This window comes from Hyla sarda, chromosome 3 (genome assembly GCF_029499605.1).
Source record: "Hyla sarda isolate aHylSar1 chromosome 3, aHylSar1.hap1, whole genome shotgun sequence".
Lineage (NCBI taxonomy): Eukaryota > Metazoa > Chordata > Amphibia > Anura > Hylidae > Hyla > Hyla sarda.
The window spans coordinates 47,278,354-47,301,486 of record NC_079191.1 but is presented as its reverse complement, the minus strand read 5'-3'; the positions used below and the strand labels follow the sequence as shown (position 1 = coordinate 47,301,486).

At 44.3% G+C, this 23,133-nt stretch overlaps 1 protein-coding gene across 3 annotated transcripts in view; it reads left to right on the top strand.

The window, feature by feature from the left end:
* The window catches only part of MBOAT2 (membrane bound O-acyltransferase domain containing 2), a 226,817-nt gene extending 213,258 nt beyond the window's left edge, over positions 1–13,559 (top strand). For all 3 annotated transcript variants that reach the window (XM_056564137.1, XM_056564139.1, XM_056564138.1), the window contains 5 exons: positions 1,356–1,459; positions 5,347–5,411; positions 6,544–6,676; positions 9,952–10,103; positions 12,490–13,559. In XM_056564137.1, the coding sequence (XP_056420112.1) occupies positions 1,356–1,459; positions 5,347–5,411; positions 6,544–6,676; positions 9,952–10,103; positions 12,490–12,715 (680 nt within the window). In that variant the 3' untranslated portion in view covers positions 12,716–13,559. The remainder of the gene's footprint in view (positions 1–1,355; positions 1,460–5,346; positions 5,412–6,543; positions 6,677–9,951; positions 10,104–12,489) is intronic.
* The last annotated feature ends 9,574 nt before the right edge of the window (positions 13,560–23,133 follow it).

Here is a 23,133-nt window from a genome sequence, read left to right as displayed (position 1 = left end):
ATCCTCGTTTATCAGGCATTGACTGAATTTTGGGCCACCAAGCAGCCTACCGCCAACACTGAACCATCTGGCATTTGCCCAGAGGGGCGCTAAGACCCTGTATGTAGTAAAGTAAGCATATGGTGTCCATATTAGGACATCATCAGGCGTCAGACAAACCTCCCTCAGCTGTCAGACAAACCTCCGTCACACCTCAGATAAACCTCTGTCACACCTCAGACAAACCTCCCTCAGCCCTCAGCCAAACCTCCATTATGCCTTAGCCAAACCTCGGTCATACCTCAGATAAACCTCTGTCACACCTCAGATAAACCTCTGTCACACCTCAGACAAACCTCCCTCAGCCCTCAGCCAAACCTCCATTATGCCTTAGCCAAACCTAGGTCATACTTCAGATAAACCTCAGTCACACCTCAGATAAACCTCTGTCACACCTCAGATAAACCTCTGTCACACCTCAGACAAACCTCCCTCAGCCCTCAGCTCATGCCTCAGACATCAGCCGTACAGCAGTTAAAGTTTTCCAGCCACCCTACGCTAACTGCGTAGCGGAGGAAAGCAGAGCATGCGCTCTGAGCGGTACGGACAACTGCGCATGTGCAGGGCTATGCTCCTAATGCTGCCTACTTTTGCCCCACGCTGTCAGCGGAGTACTGCATACGCGCACCCAGTTTTCTACGAATATAGGAAAACTTTACATCAATGGCTGTTCGGCTGACGTCTGAGACATGACGGAGGTTTACCTAAGAGCTGAGGGCTGAGGGAGGTTTGTCTGAGGTGTGACGAAGGTTTGTATGAGGTGTGACAGAGGTTTGTCTTAGGTGTGACAGAGGTTTGTCTGAGGTATGACCGAGGTTTGGCTGAGAGCTGAGGGCTGAGGGAGGTTTGTCTGATGCCTGATGATGTCCTAATATGGACACAATATAAGCAAATAAACTTCATGGCTTACAGATTCCAGTGGGTTTTCATAGAGTTATAATAAGAGCTTAATAAAATAATGGGGAGCAAGTGGGCCTGTATACGGCTCTAACACGGGAATCCTCTGCTATCTGTGTCTGCCCCTGGGAGACCTACAATCATGGTCCATATATTTTTAGATTATTAATATAAATTGAAATATATATTGGTGAAATCATCTAGTATAAGGTCCTGTGATATGACATTTGTGCCGTATGTATATTCCAGACAGATATAGCTGTTGCCTTAGTTTCTACCATAGGTTTAAAAAAAAAAATGTGGCGGGTCCTCTTCTCATTATTTGGTGGCTGCTGCACATACTGGCAGACAATCGCTATTTTACTTTCTTTTCTTCTGCAACTAACAAAGAACATAATTTTGTCACTTTCTCCTTTTAGCGGATGCGATCAACAATGCTGCAGGTTTCGGTTTCCAAGGCTATGACAAAGACGGGGAAGAGGACTGGGATCTAGTGTCAAATCTGAACATCAAAGGTATAGAGGTAGGTGTTTCCCATCATGTGTCAGCAGGTACGGTAGAATGACCGGACAAGTCTGCACCAGGTGTCAGCAGGTCACAATGGCCAAGGCCACCAGACTGTCTCACTAATCCCTCAGATCCTCCGCTGGTGTAAGCTTATTATAGCACTGCTAATTCTAGAGCAAAAAAAATCACTGGGTCTTGTTTGTCATTAACCTGTGTAGAAATAGAAAAAATAAGACCAGAGGATGGCGCCTTGTGCGTTACCCCAAGACAGAGAGGAGAACCCCTATAGGGGGGGACAATGCAGGCTCTATAGATTTGCCACTCAGAGTATAAATTTTGAAAGTGGATCCTGTGCAGCCCAGAAAGTCCCAGGGAACAGCCAGCACATGCCCCGTAGGAATACTGAGATGAGGGGGTGGAGAAAAGGTCTTGGCAGCAGGCGCTCAGGTATCCAATGAAAACAACACAACAGGTCGTTCAGTTTCCAGATGTCACAGCTGGGGAACGCCCCTTCCCAGTCTGTGAATCTGACTGAGACTGAGCAGAAAATACAGAGCAATATCAAGGTCGGAAACTAAAAAAAATAATAACAATAAAGGCAGGGGGCGATAAATCGCCCCCTGCCTTTATTTTTATTATTTTTTAGTTTTCAGATTCACAGACTGGGAAGGGGTGTTCCCCAGCAGGCGTGACATCATCTGAAGCCATACGGGGGAGAACTTCCTCCCTCACTCTGTTACACACATCCTAGAGCAGTTCAGTTTAGATGAGCTATGATTGGTTAAGGCTGCACACACACCCCTCAGCACTCCAGATTGCATTTCCTGATTTTGGACTTCTGCCAGGCCAGCAGGAGTCCAAAGTCTGTGCAAGAGATGGGGGGGGGGGTGCTCTGGACAAGTAGGGAGACACCTAGTGGCAGCTTTGTTAAACACAAATAAAACATGGAAAGCTTTTTTTTTTTTTTTTTTTTTTAAACAAAGTACATTAGAAAGATTTTTTTAATTTACCATAAGGAGTGCAATAGCAAAAATTAGTTTAATGATAGCACCCATTTAATACAGTGTTACCCTCAGGCCTTCAGGAAGGTTAGAGTTTATATAAAATCCTGAGCACAAGACTCCTTATTATTTTATCTGAGACGGGTAAGGACATCATTGCTGAATTTCTGATACAGGCTCTGTGGAGGGGGGGAGGTGTAGCTGAGGGGGTGACTATAGGTTTTTCTCCAACCCATTCCCTGCCCAGGCATAATTTTTTGAAAATGCTTTAAAGTTAAAGGGGTACTCTGAAGAAAGAAAAACTGTTTTCAAATCAACTGGTGCCAGAAAGTTATACAGATTTGTAAATTACTTCTATTCAATATCCTTCAAATACTTATCAGCTGCTGTATGCTCCAGAGGAATTTGTGTAGTTCTTTTCAGTCTGACCACAGTGCTCTCTGCTGACACCTTTGTCCCTGTCAGGAACTGTCTAGAGCAGTAGAGGTTTGCCATAGGGATTTGTTCCTACTCTGGACAGTTCTTGACATGGACAGAGGTGGCAGCAGAGAGCACTGTGGTCAGGCAGAAGAGAACAACACAACTTCCTCTTGAGCATACAGCAGCTGATAAGTACTGGAAGGATTAAGATTTTTAAACAGAAGTAATTTACAAATCTGTTTAACTTTCTGGCACCAGTTGATTTGAACTGTGTAATTGGACAGGGTAAACTTAGACTAGACAATCTAAAATGAGCCAGACTTGCACAGTATTAGTTGATATAGTTTTATGCCAAACAGTGCACCAAAAAGTGTAATTTTTTTGTGTGTGCATATAAGCCACGCCCTTTTTATACCAAACCACACCCACTTTTCATCAATCTCCAATCCCTTGTCGAATGAGGTGAAAAAAAATCTTTAACACATTGACAGTGTGGCGGATGTCATGTAAACCAGTCTTTTTTTCTGTGTAAATTGCACCAGACCTGTGGCATAGGAAGTTTGGATGAGCATATAAGCACATTTAATTTTATGAGCAATGGCGATCTCTAGCCTTTTGAGCAATATTTCTCCCTCCTGCTCCAGCCTGATATCACCTCCCCCTTCATAAATATGCATCCCAGTCTGTCTCTGAAAACTGAAAGACTATCACCCTGGGATATATAACTGACTAATATAGTGCTGTCACAAATTGTACTGGCTTCAGCATGTTATTACATGATTTCCCCCAAACAGGAAGTTGTATAGTCCTTTCATTGTCAATGCTGTGTTGTCTCAGCAACACCTCAACTCCTCCCTTTCTCCCAAGAAAACACATCATCCTTTACTGCAGTGTCTCCCAACCAGGGGGTCCCACAGCTGTTGCAGTTCTGAAACTCCCAGTTTGTCTTTTGCTGGGAGTTTTAGTTTTGCAACAGCTGGAGGCACACTGGTTGGGAAACACTGCTCTAGCGTCTCAGGAGGTGTGGCCGGATTGTGTCTCTGAGCTCTAGCCCTGCCCCCTGAGTGATGTCATCACTTTTTAACAGCCTACATCATCATCTTCCTGACATATACACATATAATACATATGTATATGTATATGTGGTAATGGGGTGTGATGAGGACAGATGTTGTTACCCTAGGGGCAGATGGCATTAACCCCTTGTATTCGTGACGCCAGGGTGTGGTTCATCCTCAATACCACCCGAAGTTAAACCACTAGATCCTGGGCTAGGCACGGGGGCAATAAAGACTCAGACGCCAAGTTACAGACAATGGTAGCTTTACTGAGGGTAGACAGATGGTAAAGTCTATACAGTTCAGCCAGGGTCCACAGAGGTGACCAGTGACTCAGAGACCTTAAGGGCTTGCTGAGACTTGTGGTAGATATGGTCAATTTAATGCAGACCACACTGACTTGACAAATGATGACTGTGACTGACTTGACTGATGACTGACAATACTGAGACTGTGGTTACTTGTAGCCTCTTGTGGCTGCAGACTGGACTTGAGGCTCCGATGACTCTGGACTCTCTAGGACTCGACTTGACCTCAGCAAAGACTTGTAAGTAAAAGAGCAAAAGAGAGAGAGAGAGAGAGAGAGAGAGAGAGAGAGAGAGCTAACTCTACCCAGGGCTTATATGGGGGAGATTAGCAGGGAACCCATAGGTCACTCTTGGGGTCACCTGGTCACTGGTACCTCCTGGGTAACAATCACATGACAAGTCACATGGTGAACAGTCTTAAAGTATCAATGCTTTCTGAACACATTACGTGGTATAATACATTAGAAACATATTTACATGGGGGACAGATGCAAGGGGGGCCCAGGGGACACTGTAGGGAGGCTGCCTGACAGGGCAACAATGGTACGGGGTAACAACTCCCGTACTGGGTGACCACATATATATCTTCATTTGGACATTTAGGGATGAATGAGGTGTCTTCATAACCTGCTGCCTTGTGCTAAACAATGCCACAGGCAGAGGAACAGCCAGTGAATGAATACAGCAGCTACTGCAGAATAAATAACTGTATGGAGAGGAAGTCTGCTCTGTAGAGAAATCTTCTGCAGAAAATCTGGGTGAGAAACTAAGGGAGGGGAGTGAGTAGGGTGGAAGGACTGTGATAAGGAGCTGAGGGAAACCATTGCATTCTGGAAATTGTAGTACTGGGCAACTGCTCAACCAGGCAGCACACTGATTATATGACATAGGACGAGACCCACATACACGAACATAGATTTTGGTGGTTTCAGAACTGGGTCAGACATGTGAGCAAAGCTTTATGCTACTGAAGCTTTTTTTTAACCTGGTGTTAGAATACCCCTTTAAGCTTTTACAATGTTACAACGAGAAATATATTACAGATATCTTCCTATAATAAAGAAAATGGAGAAAAGTAGTCTGAGCTATTTCTCTCTCTCTTTTTTTACATTACAGTTCTCTACAAGCTTTAAGATGTTCATTGATAACTGGAACATACAGACTGCACTGTGGCTAAAGAGGTAATGACAGTCTTCATGTCTATGTCTTGCTGCATGTAAAGTTCAGAGATCTAAGGGTCTAGGCACACTCTCTGGTCATGTCACTAAAATGGTTACACCACCTATGATACCATCACAACATATAAATAGACCCTTTTACAGATTTGAAGGGGGTATTCTAGCACTAAAAAAACATATTTCTTATCCACAGCCATGTATCTTTAGTGCTCCCATAGACAATGAATTCAGCATGTGCCGAAATTTCACTCCATTCAACGGGCAGAATTGGGGCTCCATTCTGAAGATTGCAGAGGGTCCCAGAGGTTGAACATACATCTCGCTTTTGCACCCGGCATTCGTTTATAGCATCGGGTGCAGCGCCGGAGGCTCGTGACATCACGGTCATGCCCCTCTCTTGACGTCAAGGCCATGCCCCCTCAATGCAAGTCTATGGGAGGGGGCGTGACGGCCGTCACGCCCCGTCCCATAGACTTGCATTGAGGGGGAATGGCCGTGACGTCACGAGCCACCGCCCCACATCGCCGGTCATCCAGCACGGAGCGAAGTTGGGGGGTGCTGGAGCCAAGTTCGCAGGGAACCCCCTCCCCCCCGATTGGATAGGGGACAAGATGTCTAGGGGCAGAGTACCCCTTTAACATTATCCCAAATAGGTGCATAGGATATTATCTTTTTAATTTTCAAATTTTGAGCCCAACACTTATGTATCAAATAAACACTATTTTTTATTGCTAATCTGATATTGCAAAAAGTATTTCCCTATCTGGCCACTTCTCCTTTCCAGACAAAACCTTCTTCAATTGCGCTTAAAGTAAAACAAAAAAGTGTCCCCTCCCCCCATCCCATTTTTTGAACCGTAAAGCAGATGTTTTATGGCTAAAAAAACAACAGTAATTTCTAATGAGCCCAAGGGGAAAATAACCCTTTGTTCACACATGCATTCATTTTATGGCCATAATGGTTAATGTTGTAAAATGAAGGATAGCCCTGTGCAGACCCTCATTCTCACTCATCTAAAGAGATGGATCTGATATAGATTTCCATTTGATTAATACATTTAAAAAAAAATTGCTATTCAGGACAAAAACTATCATAAAAATGTTAAGAGTTATTTTGCATTTTGTGTATTGCGCAGAGTATGTTATGAACGCAACAGTCTCAACCCGACAGCTAAGACCTTCCTATTGTCAGCGGTGTGGCACGGCGTATATCCAGGGTATTACCTGACCTTCTTTACTGGAAGTTTAATGACCTTGGCAGCACGAAATGTAAGTACCTATAAATAGAAGATGTGGTCATGCCCTCTTCAGGCACTACGTAAGTGATGCTAAGTGATGAATGCTTCTCCCATTGAGGCTCCTTCATATCTATATGTATTTCCCCTGAGCACTTAGCTGCAATTGAAGCTTTTATCTTTATAGAAATGTTTTGACCTTCAGAACATGAGTGGAACTACGGCCATTGCAGCCGCCATGGAGCCTGTGGATTTGGTGCAGGAATGAGTGTTTTCCTTTGGTTACAGGTTCTAATACAATGAAACCTCTTTGCGATAACCACCCAAAATTGCACAAAAAAATTCTTCTAGTAGAGGGTGGACTCATCAAAGTATGCATAATAAATGAGGAACTGAAAACTTGTAACAGAAAATTTGGTGTAGGTAGGGGGGATGGTTTTCTCAAACAGATGATCTTTTGGAAAGCTTTCACTGTATATGACACTACTACCTATCCATTGCTGTATACCTACCTATCCATTGCTTGATACTCATGTGTAAGTAGCTTTTTTGCTGTTTGCATTCACATTACTTTGAACATGGTGTTGAGACGTTTCTATGGGGATGTTTCTTCCGTTTTCCCCATACACAGGCTTGCTTGTCTGGGCATACATATAGGGGGGACATCTATTAAGCTGCGCCAGGGGCACAAACTCCCTAAAGTCAGAAATGGCAATGGTTGATCAAAAATTGCCATCTTTGTGCAAAAAGGTGCAGATTTAGGCCGCTTGCACCTAACGGGCATGAAGGAGGCACAAAGGAGGCTGGAATGGGGCTCGGCCTCGCATGGAGGGGTTTGCAGGAAGTGTGCTGTTCTCACACTCAACTTTAGGGCTGATGTGTGACACGTAAAGTTTCAGAAATCTACACCACCTTAACAGGCTTAAATTTCTGTGCTGGGTGCAACAGCAGCCACAGAGCCGCTGGATTTACTAAAAGGCGTGCACCATTGTACAGACCAAAAATAGGCGGAGCTTTATTTATGTATGGCACACCAAAACTGTGCAGCTATAAATGGCCCCAGTAGTGCCAGAAGTGACAGCAGAAAAATCCATAGCCAGACACCTCTTCCGGAAGCTTATTTCTTAGGAGAACAAAAACATTGGGTGTTGAAATTCATTATGTCGATACTTCTTTTCTCCTTTAATGGTAAAGAGGGAGTTGGGAGCCCTCCATAATCATTACATAGTCTCTCAGTCCTGCTGGAATCATTATTTAGTTTTATTAAAGGAGTAGTCCGACGCGCACTTTTCTTATTTTATCTGGTCCAGGCTGCAAAAAAAAAGAAAACAAACTTTCTCTTACCTGCCAACGCCCCCCCGGAGCTCCGGTACAGGTGTTCGGTCCCCGGGCTGTATTCTTTTTACTTCCTGTTAGCCCGGCATGTCACACGGAGCTTCAGCCTATCACCGGCCGCAGTGATGTCCCGCCTCGGCTGGTGATAGGCTGAAGCTCCGTGTGACGTTCCGGGCTAACAGGAAGTAAGAAGCAAACAGCCCAGCGACCGAACACCTGTACCGGAGCTCCGTTGGCAGGTAAGAGAAAGTTTGTTTTCCTTTTTTTTGCAGCCCGGACCAGATAAAATAAGAAAAGTGCGCGCCGGACTACTCCTTTAAATAGGCACTGTCAATATCAAAAAAATTTATGTTATACATTTTGGCAAAACAATAACCTTTCTAATATACTTCAGAAAAAATGTGATCTACTTTTTATAGAAATCATGGCTTATATAAAAGACCACTAGGAGTCCCCATACCATCCAGAACATAATCCTGTCTGGCTGCAGCATCATCTTTGTCCCAGCTGAAGCACAAGCTGGGACAAAGTCTAGTAAGTGAGGGTGGGACTAGCAATCCTCTGTGCTCACTCCTGTCCTGTCTATCAGACTGCAGCATGAAAACAGAGAGGAAGAGGTTACAGAGCAGCATGCAATGAATGAAGAGACCCAGCACAGCACAGCAGACTCAGGGAGGAAGTGAATACATGGTAAGTAAGGGCGGGCTCACACCCTTTCCAGAGCAGTGGATGTCAGAATGAGTGAGCAGCAGAAACAGAGGGATTTGTGAGCCGAATAAAGAAGCTAGACACATAAAAAGACATGTAAAACATGTGCATGATCTAGTGAGTATTCTTTATCTGATGTGACGCCTTGAGGCAATGTTACTTTAAATGTCTCTCTTTCACAAAGAGGCCTCTACAAATTTCCATGTGACAGATCAGGCCCTGATCAGAAACACTTTTAGTTGGTGTTGTCCAAAAGCAACTTTAGCTTACTTTTTATAGTTTTATAGTTTTCTGACAGATGAAGAAGATGTTAATCATATCCCTGATTATTATAGGATTAAGATAAGACAGTCCATTGTGCAAACACAGCCTTACAAGTTAATAGGTACAAAGTCTTGAGTTATTAGAATCACATAAGATCAGATAATAAAATATTAATATGTCATAAATACCAGTTTTACTTTTCCTTCATGACGTGACGGTCAAGCAGAGCTAACTCTCACCAGAGGCCAATGCAGAGATTAGTGCAGTGTGTCCCAAAATACTGCCTCCAGCTGTTGCAAAACTACAACTCCCAGCATGCCTGGACAGCCAAAGGATGAATGACAGTACATGCGGCAATCACAGAGAGTGATGCAGTAACGTAGGAGGAGAGAGGCATGGTGGTCCCAGGCATTGCGGACCCTTGGCTACACCTCTCCAAGTGTTAGTGACTGGTGGAAAAAAAAGTTTTTCATGGATATAAATCCACAGAATAAACAAACAAATGTATGGCTATAATATACATGGATACAGATTGTACTTTAAAGTGTAATGGTCATATCACAGAAAAAAAACAATGCTTATATGTGTTACTCACTAGGTTATGCAAATGATTTACATGTCTTTGGGTCTGGCTTCTGTATTTGGCTACAAATCCCTCTGTTCTGCTGCTCAGTCATTATGAAATCCAATGCTTATGGAAGGGGCTTGTCCAAGGCAAGACTGAGTCCACCCTCACTCACCATGCATTCAATTGCAGTCTAATAGACAGGACAGGAGTGAGCACAGAGGAATACAAGTCCCGCCCTCACTCCCTGGACCTTGTCCTTTCCTGTGCTTCAGATGGGACAAAGTTGATGCTGCAGCTGGACATGATTATATTTTGGATGGTATGGGGGCCCCTAGTGGTCTTTTTCATCAGCCATGATTTAAAAAAAAAAAAAAAAAAGTGTAATCCAGACCCGCAAACAAATGATCAGATTAACAATATTCCTTTTTTTTCAGATAAGAAACAATGTCCGACATCACTTTCTTCAATCTCCAGAACTGAAATTAATATATGATGTGATGACGTGGATAGCAACACAGGTGGCGATCAGCTACACAGTGGCACCGTTTGTGCTCTTATCGGTAAAGCCATCACTACAGTTTTACAGGTAATTTTATCCTTAATCTACAGTGTTCTAAAACAGAATCATATATTGCAAAAAGCAAACATGACAAGAGTATAGACACATTAAAATCTACAATACATCTTTATGAATTAAAAAGCATGTAGTCGAGAAAGGCAAACAATCTAAACGTGCAGTACCAGATTTACATTATAGATTCATAAATGCCATACCTTAAAGAGTACTTGTCACCAAATAAACTTTTCTAGACTACCTCAGGCTATGCTCCCTAACAACTCCTAACACTCCGCCCACCATTAAAAAACAATTTCAGAGCTTTAAAAAGCTCTGTATCATACTTTTCTTCATGCCCATATTGTGTGAGCTCCCGGGAAGAAAAAGTGGGCGTTTCTCAGCAGGAATGACATCACTGAAGCCTGCTGGGGGACAACTTCTGCCCTCACATCATTGCAGTGCTGTGATGAATAGAAGTCCTCAGGCTCTGTGCAGCAGCTTTCAGTCTGTGTATCTATCAATGAGGCTCTTTGCAGCTTTCAGTCTGTGCAGCTGTCAATCAAGCTCAGTGCAGAGAAACACTTCCTGAGTTTGGTCTCCTGCCATTACAAGCAGAATCAGCAAATCAGAATGTGTTCTGGCCAAGAAGGGAGACCCCTGGTGGCCAGAAGTATACAGCAGAAAAAACTTACATAAAAGTTTTTTTATATTTTTTTTTTATGGAGGCCAATTACAAAAGTTATTTAATTGGAATAAGGAATCAAATATTAAAAATCATGTTTAATGACAGTACCCATTTAAAGAATTATTGTCATTTCAAAAGTTTTTATAAATGGCAGTAATGTTTTACAGGCTATGGACACCTCTGGAAAAATATGTTTTATCTATATTATTGGTTACCTTGAGTTGCACAAGTTTACGTCGGCAGTCTTCATTCTCTCATTAATATTCAGATGGCAATTTTCAGCCTGTTCCTATTTTCTGATTCTTTTCATATAAAGGCTTCTGTGTGATTAAAAGTCTAGAACTTGCTGAGGGTTATTTGCATTTCCTTATTTCTATATACACAGCCCATGTGATTCACCTCCAAGTGGAGGGGTCTTGTCACCGTAGCGTAGTCAGTAGAGGTATGTATCATAGAGGTATGTATCGAGGAGCATCAGAGTGTACCGCTAGTCCAAAGACATCCGAGTCTGCAGAGCATTGGGTCACATGGGCCTACATCTTAGGGATTAACAGTCCTATGCAAGAGGCTTCTAACTACAAGTATTCTTCAGGGTACGTTCACACGCACAGATTTTCAGCGTATTTTACGCTGCAGATCCGATAGTGAAGGCCCCGATCTATGCTGGCTTTACATGTGCCTGCTCGTAGTGGCAATACGCCGCTACCAGCAGGCACACTGCGATGTGCGAGTTGCAGTATACTCGCACATCGCGGGAGCTCTCTGCCTAGCTCAGAGCAGGGAGAGCGGGCGCGATGTGCGAGTACGCCGTGCACATTGCTGCAGTGTATCTGCTGGTAGCTGCGTATTGCCGCTACCAGCAGGCACATGTAAAGCCAGCATAGAGCGGGGCCTTCACCAGCGGATCCGCAGCTAAATATGCTGCGAAAATCCGCACGTGTGAACGTACCCTCAGGCTGTAAACTAAGTCTACTGGACAATAGAACCAAGTTAGTACTAGTCAGCAAGGAAAGGTTTAGGGATACACATGCTTTGTTGCAATCCAGGCCTGGATAATTAAATGGGTTATCCAGGATTAGAAAAACAGAGCTGATTTCTTCCAAATATACATAATATGTTTTTTTTTTTTTTTTGTATTTTACAAATACACTGATAAATTCCTGAGTGGACTACCTGCTTGTTTGTGCAAAATTAGTACATATGTGAGGCTCTTGTTTTTTTAATGGTGATTGGTTCACTATCGTAATGTGCTTTTTAATAAAGCCATCATTAAAAGTTAAAGGGGTACTCCATGGAAAGCAAACACACACACACACACATATATATATTTATATATATATATATATATATATATATATATATATATATATATATATATATATATATATTTTTATTTTTTTTTTTTTTTTTTTAAATCAACTGGTGCCAGAAAGTTATACAGATTTGTAAATTACTTCTATTTAAAAATATGAATTCTTCCAATACTTATCAGTTGCTGTAGGCTCCAGAGGAAGTTCTTTTCTTTTTTAATTTATTTTCTGTCTGACCACAGTGCTCTCTGCTGACACCTCTGTCCATGTCAGGAACTGTCCAGAGCAGAAGCAAATCCCCATAGCAAACCTCTCCTATGGGCTTTATTTGAGGTCAAATTCGCAATGCCGTGTGAATAGACCCTAAGTGATTTGTATAATTTGCGCTGTATTCTAACTTTGACCCTGTTATTTGTTGAAGCTCCTGGTACTACTGCCTACACATCGTCTGCGTATTGGTGCTGTTACTCATGCCAGCCCGGGCTAGGAAAAAGGAAAGAACTGAAAAGGAACCCATCGCTCCTCCACTGGAAAAAGCGAATAAAGAAGAACACAACTCTGAACACAACAGCCATGCCACCACAAACAATAACAGCAGTCAGCGGGAAGAGACAGCCTGGAGGCGCCCCAGCGCGCCCCCACAATGACCCATAGACAAAAATTTTATATGTTTTTACGATTCCATTTTTAGAACCTCCAATGGGTTTGTGAATTGTGCACAGGACAAGATGGCATTACAAAGCATTTCTAATGTAAGGATAGCACCCCAAGGGAAGCTCGTTGACCCCACAATGCCGTGCCATGTGGGCCCTAGCCTTACAATATTTCCATTATTTTATAATGGGCACTCAGGACTTGTAACATACGCTCTTAGGACCATGTTATATGTGTATGTTCCTTTTTTTTTTTTTTTGACGAACGCTCGATGTCTCCAGGCACTGCAGGGGTTAACAATTTGGGCACACAAAAAAAAAAAGTAGAGATCCAGAAAAAATGTTTCCGAACCCTTTGCCTTAATCCCTTCTCTATCTCTCTACTGAATGAGGATATTGCTGATGTTTTCGAGGGGCTTGGGTATGAGTAATCGTCCTATCCGTGGTTCTGCCAAGAAGGGTAGTAATAAAAGCAGTATTGTCAATGAATCCTAGTAATAATACCTAGAACTCCGCTCTGAAACAAAGCTACGAATCGGGCAATCCGTCCAAGCAAATCACCGCCACGGGACCAGGCCACGAGAATGTGTGGTGCTAAGAGGGTTGGTGCTGCAGCGTCCCAGCAGGATCACTTTCGTCCGATTGATATAGCATAACGTGCGTAGAAGTCGACATTCTAGTTTAGCCGGTCTTGCCGTCGTTTATCGGTGTCTCCATACACTGATATGATATTCTTGAATCGGGGTTGGTTTGTTTGTGGACTGCTCAAGTTTTCACATATATCTCATTATGTTATTGTTTCTTTAGACCCGTGTTTCCTAACCAGAGTGCCTCCAGCTATTGCAAAACTACAAATCCCAGCATGCCCGGACAGCCGTTGGCTGTCCGGGCATGCTGGGAGTTGTAGTTTTGCAACAGCAGGAGGCACTCTGATTGGAAAACATTGCTTTATGTTGTCACTCTACAGCTTATATCTTCAAGTCCACGTGGATACCACTTTAAAGGAATACTGTAGTGTAATATAACTTATCCCCTAGGGGATAAGTTATAGATCATGGGGGTCCGACTGCTCTGACCCCCCGTGATCTCCTATACAGTCCGCAGGAAGGGGACGTGTCTGTCTACAGCATGACGCGGTGGCCGACATGCCCCCCCCTCCCATGTATCCCATAGAGGCGTGCCTGCCGCGGCTTCCTGCTTGGGACGGAACGGCGCTTTCTGTGGACTGCGCCACCCCGTCTAGGAGATTGCGGGGGTCCCAGCGGTCGGACCCCTTGCGATTTATAACTTATCCCCCATCTTTCGGATTATATTACACTACAGTATTCCTTTTGCATTTGCAAGTCACAGACACCGTTTTGGAATTGGTATATCGATATCATCTAGATAAAATGTTGAGTAACGTTGTAAATACATTGTATTGTTTAATTCCATACTGATCGTGATTTATAGTCCAAAACACCCCCTTCATGCATCTCTATGGGAGAGCCAGAGATACACGAGTACAGCATTTTGTCTCGTGTATCTCTGACTGAAGGGCAGTCGGACCCCCGGGATCTGACACTTATCCCCTATCCTTTGGCTAGGGGATACATCTTACTAAACAGGATAACCACCTAAACTACCTAAACTAGTCAACATTTTTTTGTTAGCCTACCTCTCCCTCCTCCCAAAACACTCCCTTGCTTAGGGTACAATCACACCACGATTGTGCCATCCGAGGAACATACAGTACAGACCAAAAGTTTGGACACACCTTCTCATTCAGAGTTTTCTTTATTTTCATGACTATGAAAATTGTAGATTCACACTGAAGGCATCAAAACTATGAATTAACACATATGGAATTATATGCATAACAAAAAAGTGTGAAACAACTGAAAATAAGTCATATTCTAGGTTCTTCAAAGTAGCCACCTTTTGCTTTGATTCCTGCTTTGCACACTCATTCTCTTGATGAGCTTCAAGAGGTAGTCACCTGAAATGGTCTTCCAACAGTCTTGAAGGAGCTCCCAGAGATGCTTAGCACTTGTTGGCCCTTTTTGCCTTCACTCTGCGGTCCAGCTCACCCCAAACCATCTCGATTGGGTTCAGGTCCGGTGACTGTGGAGGCCAGGTCATCTGGCACAGCACCCCATCACTCTCCTACTTGGTCAAATAGCCCTTACACAGCCTGGAGGTGTTTGGGGTCATTGTCCTGTTGAAAAATAAATGATGGTCCAACTAAATGCAAACCGTATGGAATAGCAGCCGCTGCAAGATGCTGTGGTAGACATGCTGGTTCAGTATGCCTTCAATTTTGAATAAATCCCCAACAGTATAACCAGCAAAGCCCCCCACACCATCACACCTCCTCCTACACACCATCACACCTCCTCCTCCAAACCAGCACACCTGTGAAGTGAAAACCATTTCAGGTGACTACCTCTTGAATCTTAACAAGAGAATGCCAAGAGTGCGCAAAGCAGTTATCAAAGCAAAAGGTGGCTACTTTGAAGAACCTAGAATATGACATATTTTCAGTTGTTTCACACTTTTTTGTTATGTATATAATACCACATGTGTTCATTCATAGTTTTGATGCCTTCAGTGTGAATCTACAATTTTCATAGTCATGAAAATAAAGAAAACTTTGAATAAGAAGGTGTGTCCAAACTTTGGTCTATACTGTATATGTCAGCATCCTTTCAAAATGGCATGCCGACAGGCACGGGCCCATAGACTTTAATAACCCAAATGTATTTTAATTTTCCAAGTGTATACATGTTCGTACTCGGACTCTAAAGTGTAGCAAACCACACGTTAGGGTCCAAGTACAAACACCTATACATTCAGAAAATGACGGGAATGCGGTCACTAGCTATGTTTGGCCAGATAAAGTATATATGGCCTATTCCAGTCTGTGCTAAAATACGTCGGCATCCCATTTTGATAGGATGGCGACAGATATATGGGCCTTGGAAGGCACATTCATAGTGTAGACCAGTCCAGTAATGCATCCTTGCTGCACTGCATTTTGGAAAAATTCCTATTTATACAGGGTCTTACATTAAAGGGGTACTCCGCCCCTAGACATCTTATACCCTATTCAAAGTATAGGGGATAAGATGTCTGATTGCGAGGGGGTCCCGCCGCTGGGGCTGCGGCACTCCAGACATCCGGTGCACGGAGCGAAGTGCACGGAGCCAGATGACTGGCGATGAGGGGCAGAGGCTCATGACAGCACAGCCACGCCGTGACGTCACGAGCTTCCGGCGTTGCACACAACACTCTACATGAACGCCGGGTGCAGCAGGGAGATCGTGGGTGTCCCCAGTAGTGGGACCCCCGGCGATCAGACATCTTATCCCCTATCCTTTGGATAGGGGATAAGATGTCTAGGGGCGGAGTACCCCTTTAAGGATACATTTCCCAGGATGCAAAACATCATAGATAGTTCTATGCCGGGATTGAGCCAGCAGGGTATTCTGGGCAATTTCAGCTCTGAAGCCTCCTGAATTGTTAATACAGCTATGAATTTTTTGAGAAAATAAAAATTTGGAAAGAAAATAAAAGCACAACTGATACTGTTGTTTTCAATGAGGTTCGGTTCAGACGCATTGCTCATGGAGACCTAAGGAGGCCCAAATGTTCCTCTGCCACATAAGACCCCTAACACTCCTTGGGCCCTGTTGCAGACTTTTCATGGGCCCAGGGACTTCATATTATGCTGCTAAATCATTGTGCCCTTTTTTCTTTCCTTTTTTTCTTTGTTGGTAAAATAAAGCAATGTAACGCAATGGTACTAAACTTTTTAAAAGAATGATATCTATATAATGTAAAATGGTGATCAAAGGTGAACATTTTAAATAACATTTGTATTTAGAGAGATGTTAAGAAGAACCATCGGTAGTGGTTCTACTTCAACCCTGGAGGATCTTAAAGGGGTACTCCCGTGGAAAACTTGTTTTTTAAATCAACTGGTGCCAGAAAGTTAAACAGATTTGTAAATCACTTCTATCAAAAAATCTTAATCTTCCAGTACTTATTAGGGGCTGTATACTAAAGAGAAATCCAAAAAAGAAATGCATTTCCTGTGATGTCCTGACCACATTGCTCTCTGCTGTACATTTTAGGAACTGTCCAGAGAATGAGAAAATCCCCATAGCAAACATATGCTGCTCTGGACAGTTCCTAAAATGGACAGCAGAGGTCAGCAGAGAGCAATGTGGTCAGGACATCACAGAAAATGCATTTCTTTTTTGATTTCTCTTTAGCATACAGCCCATAAAAAGTACTGGAAGGATTAAGATTTTTTAATAGAAGTGATTTACAAATCTGTTTAACTTTCTGGCACCAGTTGATTTGAAAAAAAAAAAAAAAGTTTTCCACGAGAGTACCCCTTTATGGTGGAAATATCCAGACTTCATTACATGATTACAAGGGACTGGAAGGCAGCGAGATTCATCTGGCTGGACAGGTTAAATGAGGCTTGTTCAAGCTTTAAAGGGGTACTCCGGTGGAAAACATTTTTTTTTAATCAACTGGTGGTTATACAGATTTGTAAATTACTTCTATATAAAAATGTTAATCCTTTCAGTACATATCAGCTGCTGTATGCTCCACAGGAAGTTGTAAAGTTCTTTTCTATCTGACAACAGTGCTCTCTGCTGACACCTCTGTCCGTGTCAGGGACTGCCCAGAGCAGGAGAGGTTTGCTACGGGGATTTTCTCCTGCTCTGGACAGTTCCTGACATGAACAGAGGTGTCAGCAGAGAGGACTGTGGTCACAGGAAATAAATGAAAAAAAATAAAAATAAAAGAACTTCCTCTGGAGCATCCAGCAGCTGATAAGTACTGGAAGGATTAAGATTTTTATATAGAAGTAATTTTCTGGCACCAGTTGATTTAAAAAAAAAAATGTTTTCCACCGGAGTACCCCTTTAAAAGAGGTCCCCACAACCACCACCAAATTTGCTTAATCGTTTTTTTTTGTTTTGTTTTGTTTTTTGTTTCTTTTTTATCTCACAAGTATTTTTTTCTGTTTTACAGTATTTCTTTATGGTAACTCTGTGTCATAACAAAAAATTTAAAAAAAGCCCTTAAAAAACTAAATAAAACTGCTATGGAGAGGAAGACAAAAACAAAAAATGAAAATGTGCTGTTTCATAAAGGGGTTAAGTGCATAAATACAATTCAGGTAGATCATCTTTTTAAAGGGATACTCCGCCACTAGATATCTTATCCCCTATCCAAAGGATCGGGTCCCCCGCAATCAGACATCTTATCCCCTATCCTTTGGAAAGGGGATGAGATGTCTAGGGGCGGAGTACCCCTTTAATATTAATGTCTTTGCTTTCTTAATGTGATACTTTTATAGATTTCTCTTTACCATCTGCAAGGCGTGATGACGGATGAATAGCCAAAAAAACTATTGTAGGCTAATTCCTTCAAGAATGTATCCATGTACATCATATGTTTGGTCAAGTAAATAAGGAAATCATTATTTATACTTGGGCACAAAGGGAACATCTAAGACTAAAAGTTACACAAACTCATGTTTAAAATAATCATTTTTGTTTTATCCGTTTACCGTGTCTTTATGGCAGCCGGCGTTCTGTTTCTTTGTGGGAGAACCCCAAATCCCTTGTATAGAAACAGTTAAAGTGTTCCTGTCACTTTACATGTCCTAGAGCAGAGTTTTCCAAACAGTGTGTCTCCAGCTGTTGCAAAACTACAACTCCCAGCATGCCCGGACAGCCGAAGGCTGTCCGGGCATGCTGGGAGATGTAGTTTTGCAACAGCTGGAGACACACTGTTTGGAAAACACTGTTTTAGACACATGTCAAAAGTTTTGATAGGCCAAGATTTGAATGTTCATATCCCAACAAGTCACATTGCCCATTTAAAGGGGTACTCCGGTTAAATATATATATATATATATATATATATATATATATATATATATATATTTATTTTATTTTTATTTTTTTAAATCAACTGGTGCTAGAACAGTAAGCAGATTTATAAATTACCTCTATTAAAAAATCCTAATCCTTCCAGCACTAATCAGCTGCTTCATACTCCACAGGAAGTTCTTTTCTTTTTTACATTTCCTTTCTGTCTGACCACAGTGCTGTCACGATGCCGGCTGGCAGGTAGTGGACCCTCTGTGCCAGAGAGGGATTGGCGTGGACCGTGCCAGTGGACCGGTTCTAAGCCACTACTGGTTTTCACCAGAGCCCGCCGCAAAGCGGGATGGTCTTGCTGCGGCGGTAGTGACCAGGTCGTATCCACTAGCAACGGCTCACCTCTCTGGCTGCTGAAGATAGGCGCGGTACAAGGGAGTAGGCAGAAGCAAGGTCGGACGTAGCAGAAGGTCGGGGCAGGCAGCAAGGATCGTAGTCAGGGGCAACGGCAGAAGGTCTGGAAACACAGGCAAGGAACACACAAGGAACGCTTTCACTGGCACTAAGGCAACAAGATCCGGCAAGGGAGTGCAAGGGAAGTGAGGTAATATAGGGAAGTGCACAGGTGAAAACCCTAATTGGAACCACTGCGCCAATCAGCGGCGCAGTGGCCCTTTAAATCGCAGAGACCCGGCGCGCGCGCGCCCTAGGGAGCGGGGCCGCGCGCGCCGGGACAGAACAGACGGGGAGCGAGTCAGGTAGGGAAGCCGGGGTGCGCATCGCGAGCGGGCGCTACCCGCATCGCGAATCGCATCCCGGCTGGCAGCAGGATCGCAGCGCCCCGGGTCAGAGGACGTGACCGGAGCGCTGCAGCGGAGGGAGTGAAGCGAGCGCTCCGGGGAGGAGCGGGGACCCGGAGCGCTCGGCGTAACAGTACCCCCCCCCCTTGGGTCTCCCCCTCTTCTTGGAGCCTGAGAACCTGAGGAGCAGACTTTTGTCAAGGATGTTGTCCTCAGGTTCCCAGGATCTCTCTTCAGGACCACAACCCTCCCAGTCAACTAAAAAAAAATTTTTCCCTCTGACCTTTTTGGCAGCCAAAATTTCCTTGACCGAGAAGACGTCCGAGGAGCCGGAAACAGGAGTGGGAGGAACAGATTTGGGAGAAAAACGGTTGAGGATGAGTGGTTTGAGAAGAGAGACGTGAAAGGCATTAGGGATACGAAGAGAAGGAGGAAGAAGAAGTTTATAAGAGACAGGATTAATTTGACACAAAATTTTGAAAGGACCAAGATAGCGTGGTCCCAACTTGTAGCTAGGGACACGGAAGCGGACATATTTAGCGGAGAGCCATACCTTGTCTCCAGGGGAAAAAACGGGGGGAGCTCTTCTCTTCTTATCCGCGAACCTCTTCATGCGTGAAGAAGCCTGTAAAAGAGAATTTTGGGTCTCTCTCCATATAATGGAAAGGTCACGAGAAATTTCATCCACAGCGGGCAGACCAGAGGGCAAGGGGGTAGGGAGGGGGGGAAGAGGGTGACGGCCGTACACCACGAAAAATGGGGATTTGGAGGAAGATTCAGAGACCCTGAAGTTATACGAAAATTCGGCCCATGGAAGGAGATCTGCCCAGTCATCCTGGCGGGAGGAAACAAAATGTCGCAAATAATCACCCAGGATCTGGTTAATTCTTTCTACTTGTCCATTGGACTGGGGATGATATGCAGAGGAAAAATTTAATTTAATCTTGAGTTGTTTACAGAGAGCCCTCCAGAATTTAGACACGAATTGGACCCCTCTATCCGAGACAATCTGCGTAGGCAACCCGTGAAGACGAAAAATGTGTACAAAAAATTGTTTAGCCAACTGAGGCGCAGAAGGAAGACCAGGAAGAGGGATGAAATGTGCCATTTTGGAGAATCGATCAACGACCACCCAAATAACGGTGTTGCCACGGGAAGGGGGTAAATCAGTAATAAAATCCATACCAATCAGAGACCAAGGCTGTTCGGGGACAGGCAGAGGATGAAGAAAACCAGCGGGCTTCTGGCGAGGAGTCTTATCCCGGGCACAGATAGTGCAGGCTCGCACAAAGTCCCCAACATCCGTCTCCAGAGTCGGCCACCAATAGAAGCGGGAGATGAGTTGCACAGATTTCTTGATGCCCGCATGACCTGCGAGATGGGAGGAGTGACCCCATTTGAGGATTCCGAGGCGTTGGCGTGGAGAAACAAAGGTCTTTCCTGGAGGAGTCTGCCTGATGGAGGCAGGAGAAGTGGAGATCAGGCAGTCAGGTGGAATGATGTGTTGCGGAGGGAGATCAACTTCTGAGGCATCCGAGGAACGAGAGAGAGCATCGGCCCTAATGTTCTTATCGGCAGGACGAAAGTGAATCTCAAAATTAAATCGGGCAAAGAACAGAGACCACCGGGCCTGGCGAGGATTCAGCCGTTGGGCCGACTGGAGGTAGGAGAGGTTCTTGTGGTCGGTGTAGATAATAACAGGAAATCTTGATCCCTCCAGCAGATGCCTCCATTCCTCAAGTGCTAATTTAATGGCTAGAAGCTCTCGATCCCCGATGGAGTAGTTCCTCTCCGCTGGAGAGAAGGTCCTAGAGAAAAAACCACAAGTGACAGCATGCCCGGAAGGATTTTTTTGTAGAAGAACAGCTCCAGCTCCTACTGAGGAGGCATCAACCTCCAATAGGAAGGGTTTGGAAGGGTCAGGTCTGGAGAGCACGGGAGCCGAAGAAAAGGCAGACTTGAGTCGTTTAAAGGAGTCTTCTGCTTGAGGAGGCCAGGACTGGGATCAGCATTTTTCTTGGTTAAAGCCACGATAGGAGCCACAATGGTAGAAAAATGTGGAATAAATTGCCTGTAATAATTGGCGAACCCCAAAAAGCGTTGGATAGCACGGAGTCCGGAGGGGCGTGGCCAATTTAAGACGGCAGAGAGTTTGTCTGGATCCATCTGTAGTCCCTGGCCAGAGACCAAATATCCTAGAAAAGGAAGAGATTGGCATTCAAACAGACATTTCTCAATTTTGGCATAGAGTTGGTTGTCACGAAGTCTCTGAAGAACCATACGGACATGCTGGCGGTGTTCTTCTAGATTGGCAGAAAAAATTAGGATATCGTCCAGATATACCACAACACAGGAGTATAATAGATCACGAAAAATTTCATTGACAAAGTCTTGGAAGACGGCAGGGGCATTACACAGTCCAAAGGGCATGACCAGATACTCAAAGTGTCCATCTCTGGTGTTAAATGCCGTTTTCCACTCGTCCCCCTCTCTGATGCGGATGAGGTTATAGGCGCCTCTTAAGTCCAATTTAGTGAAGATGTGGGCACCTTGGAGGCGATCAAAGAGTTCAGAGATGAGGGGTAAGGGGTAGCGGTTCTTAACCGTGATTTTATTAAGACCGCGGTAGTCAATGCAAGGACGTAGGGAGCCATCTTTTTTGGACACAAAGAAAAATCCGGCTCCGGCAGGAGAGGAGGATTTACGGATAAAGCCCTTTTTTAGATTCTCCTGGACGTATTCGGACATGGCAAGAGTCTCTGGGGCAGAGAGAGGATAAATTCTGCCCCGGGGTGGAGTAGTACCCGGGAGGAGGTCGATAGGGCAATCATAAGGCCTGTGAGGAGGTAGAGTCTCAGCTTGTTTTTTGCAGAAAACATCCGCGAAGTCCATATAGGCCTTAGGGAGACCGGTTACTGGAGGAACCACAGAGTTACGGCAAGGGTTACTGGGAACCGGTTTTAGACAGTTCTTGGAACAAGAGGACCCCCAACTCTTGATCTCCCCAGTGGACCAATCCAGGGTTGGGGAATGAAGTTGAAGCCAGGGAAGTCCAAGGAGAATCTCCGAGGTGCAATTGGGGAGGACCAAAAGTTCAATCCTCTCATGATGAGATCCGATGCTCATAAGAAGGGGCTCCGTGCGGAAACGTATGGTACAGTCCAATCTTTCATTATTTACACAATTGATGTAGAGGGGTCTGGCGAGACCGGTCACTTGGGATGTTGAACCTGTTGACGAGAGAGGCCAAAATAAAATTTCCTGCAGATCCAGAGTCCAAGAAAGCCACTGTAGAGAAGGAGAAGGCAGAGGCAGACAACCGCACAGGCACAGTAAGACGTGGAGAAGCAGAGTAGACATCAAGGACTGTCTCACCTTTGTGCGGAGTCAGCGTACGTCTTTCCAGGCGGGGAGGACGGATAGGACAATCCCTCAGGAAGTGTTCGGTACTAGCACAGTACAGGCAGAGGTTCTCCATACGGCGTCGTGTCCTCTCTTGGGGTGTCAGGCGAGACCGGTCGACCTGCATAGCCTCCACGGCGGGGGGCACAGGAACAGATTGCAGGGGACCAGAGGAGAGAGGAGCCGAGGAGACGAAACGCCTCGTGCGAACAGAGTCCATATCTTGGCGGAGTTCCTGACGCCTTTCAGAAAAACGCATGTCAATGCGAGTGGCTAGGTGAATAAGTTCATGTAGATTAGCAGGAATTTCTCGTGCGGCCAG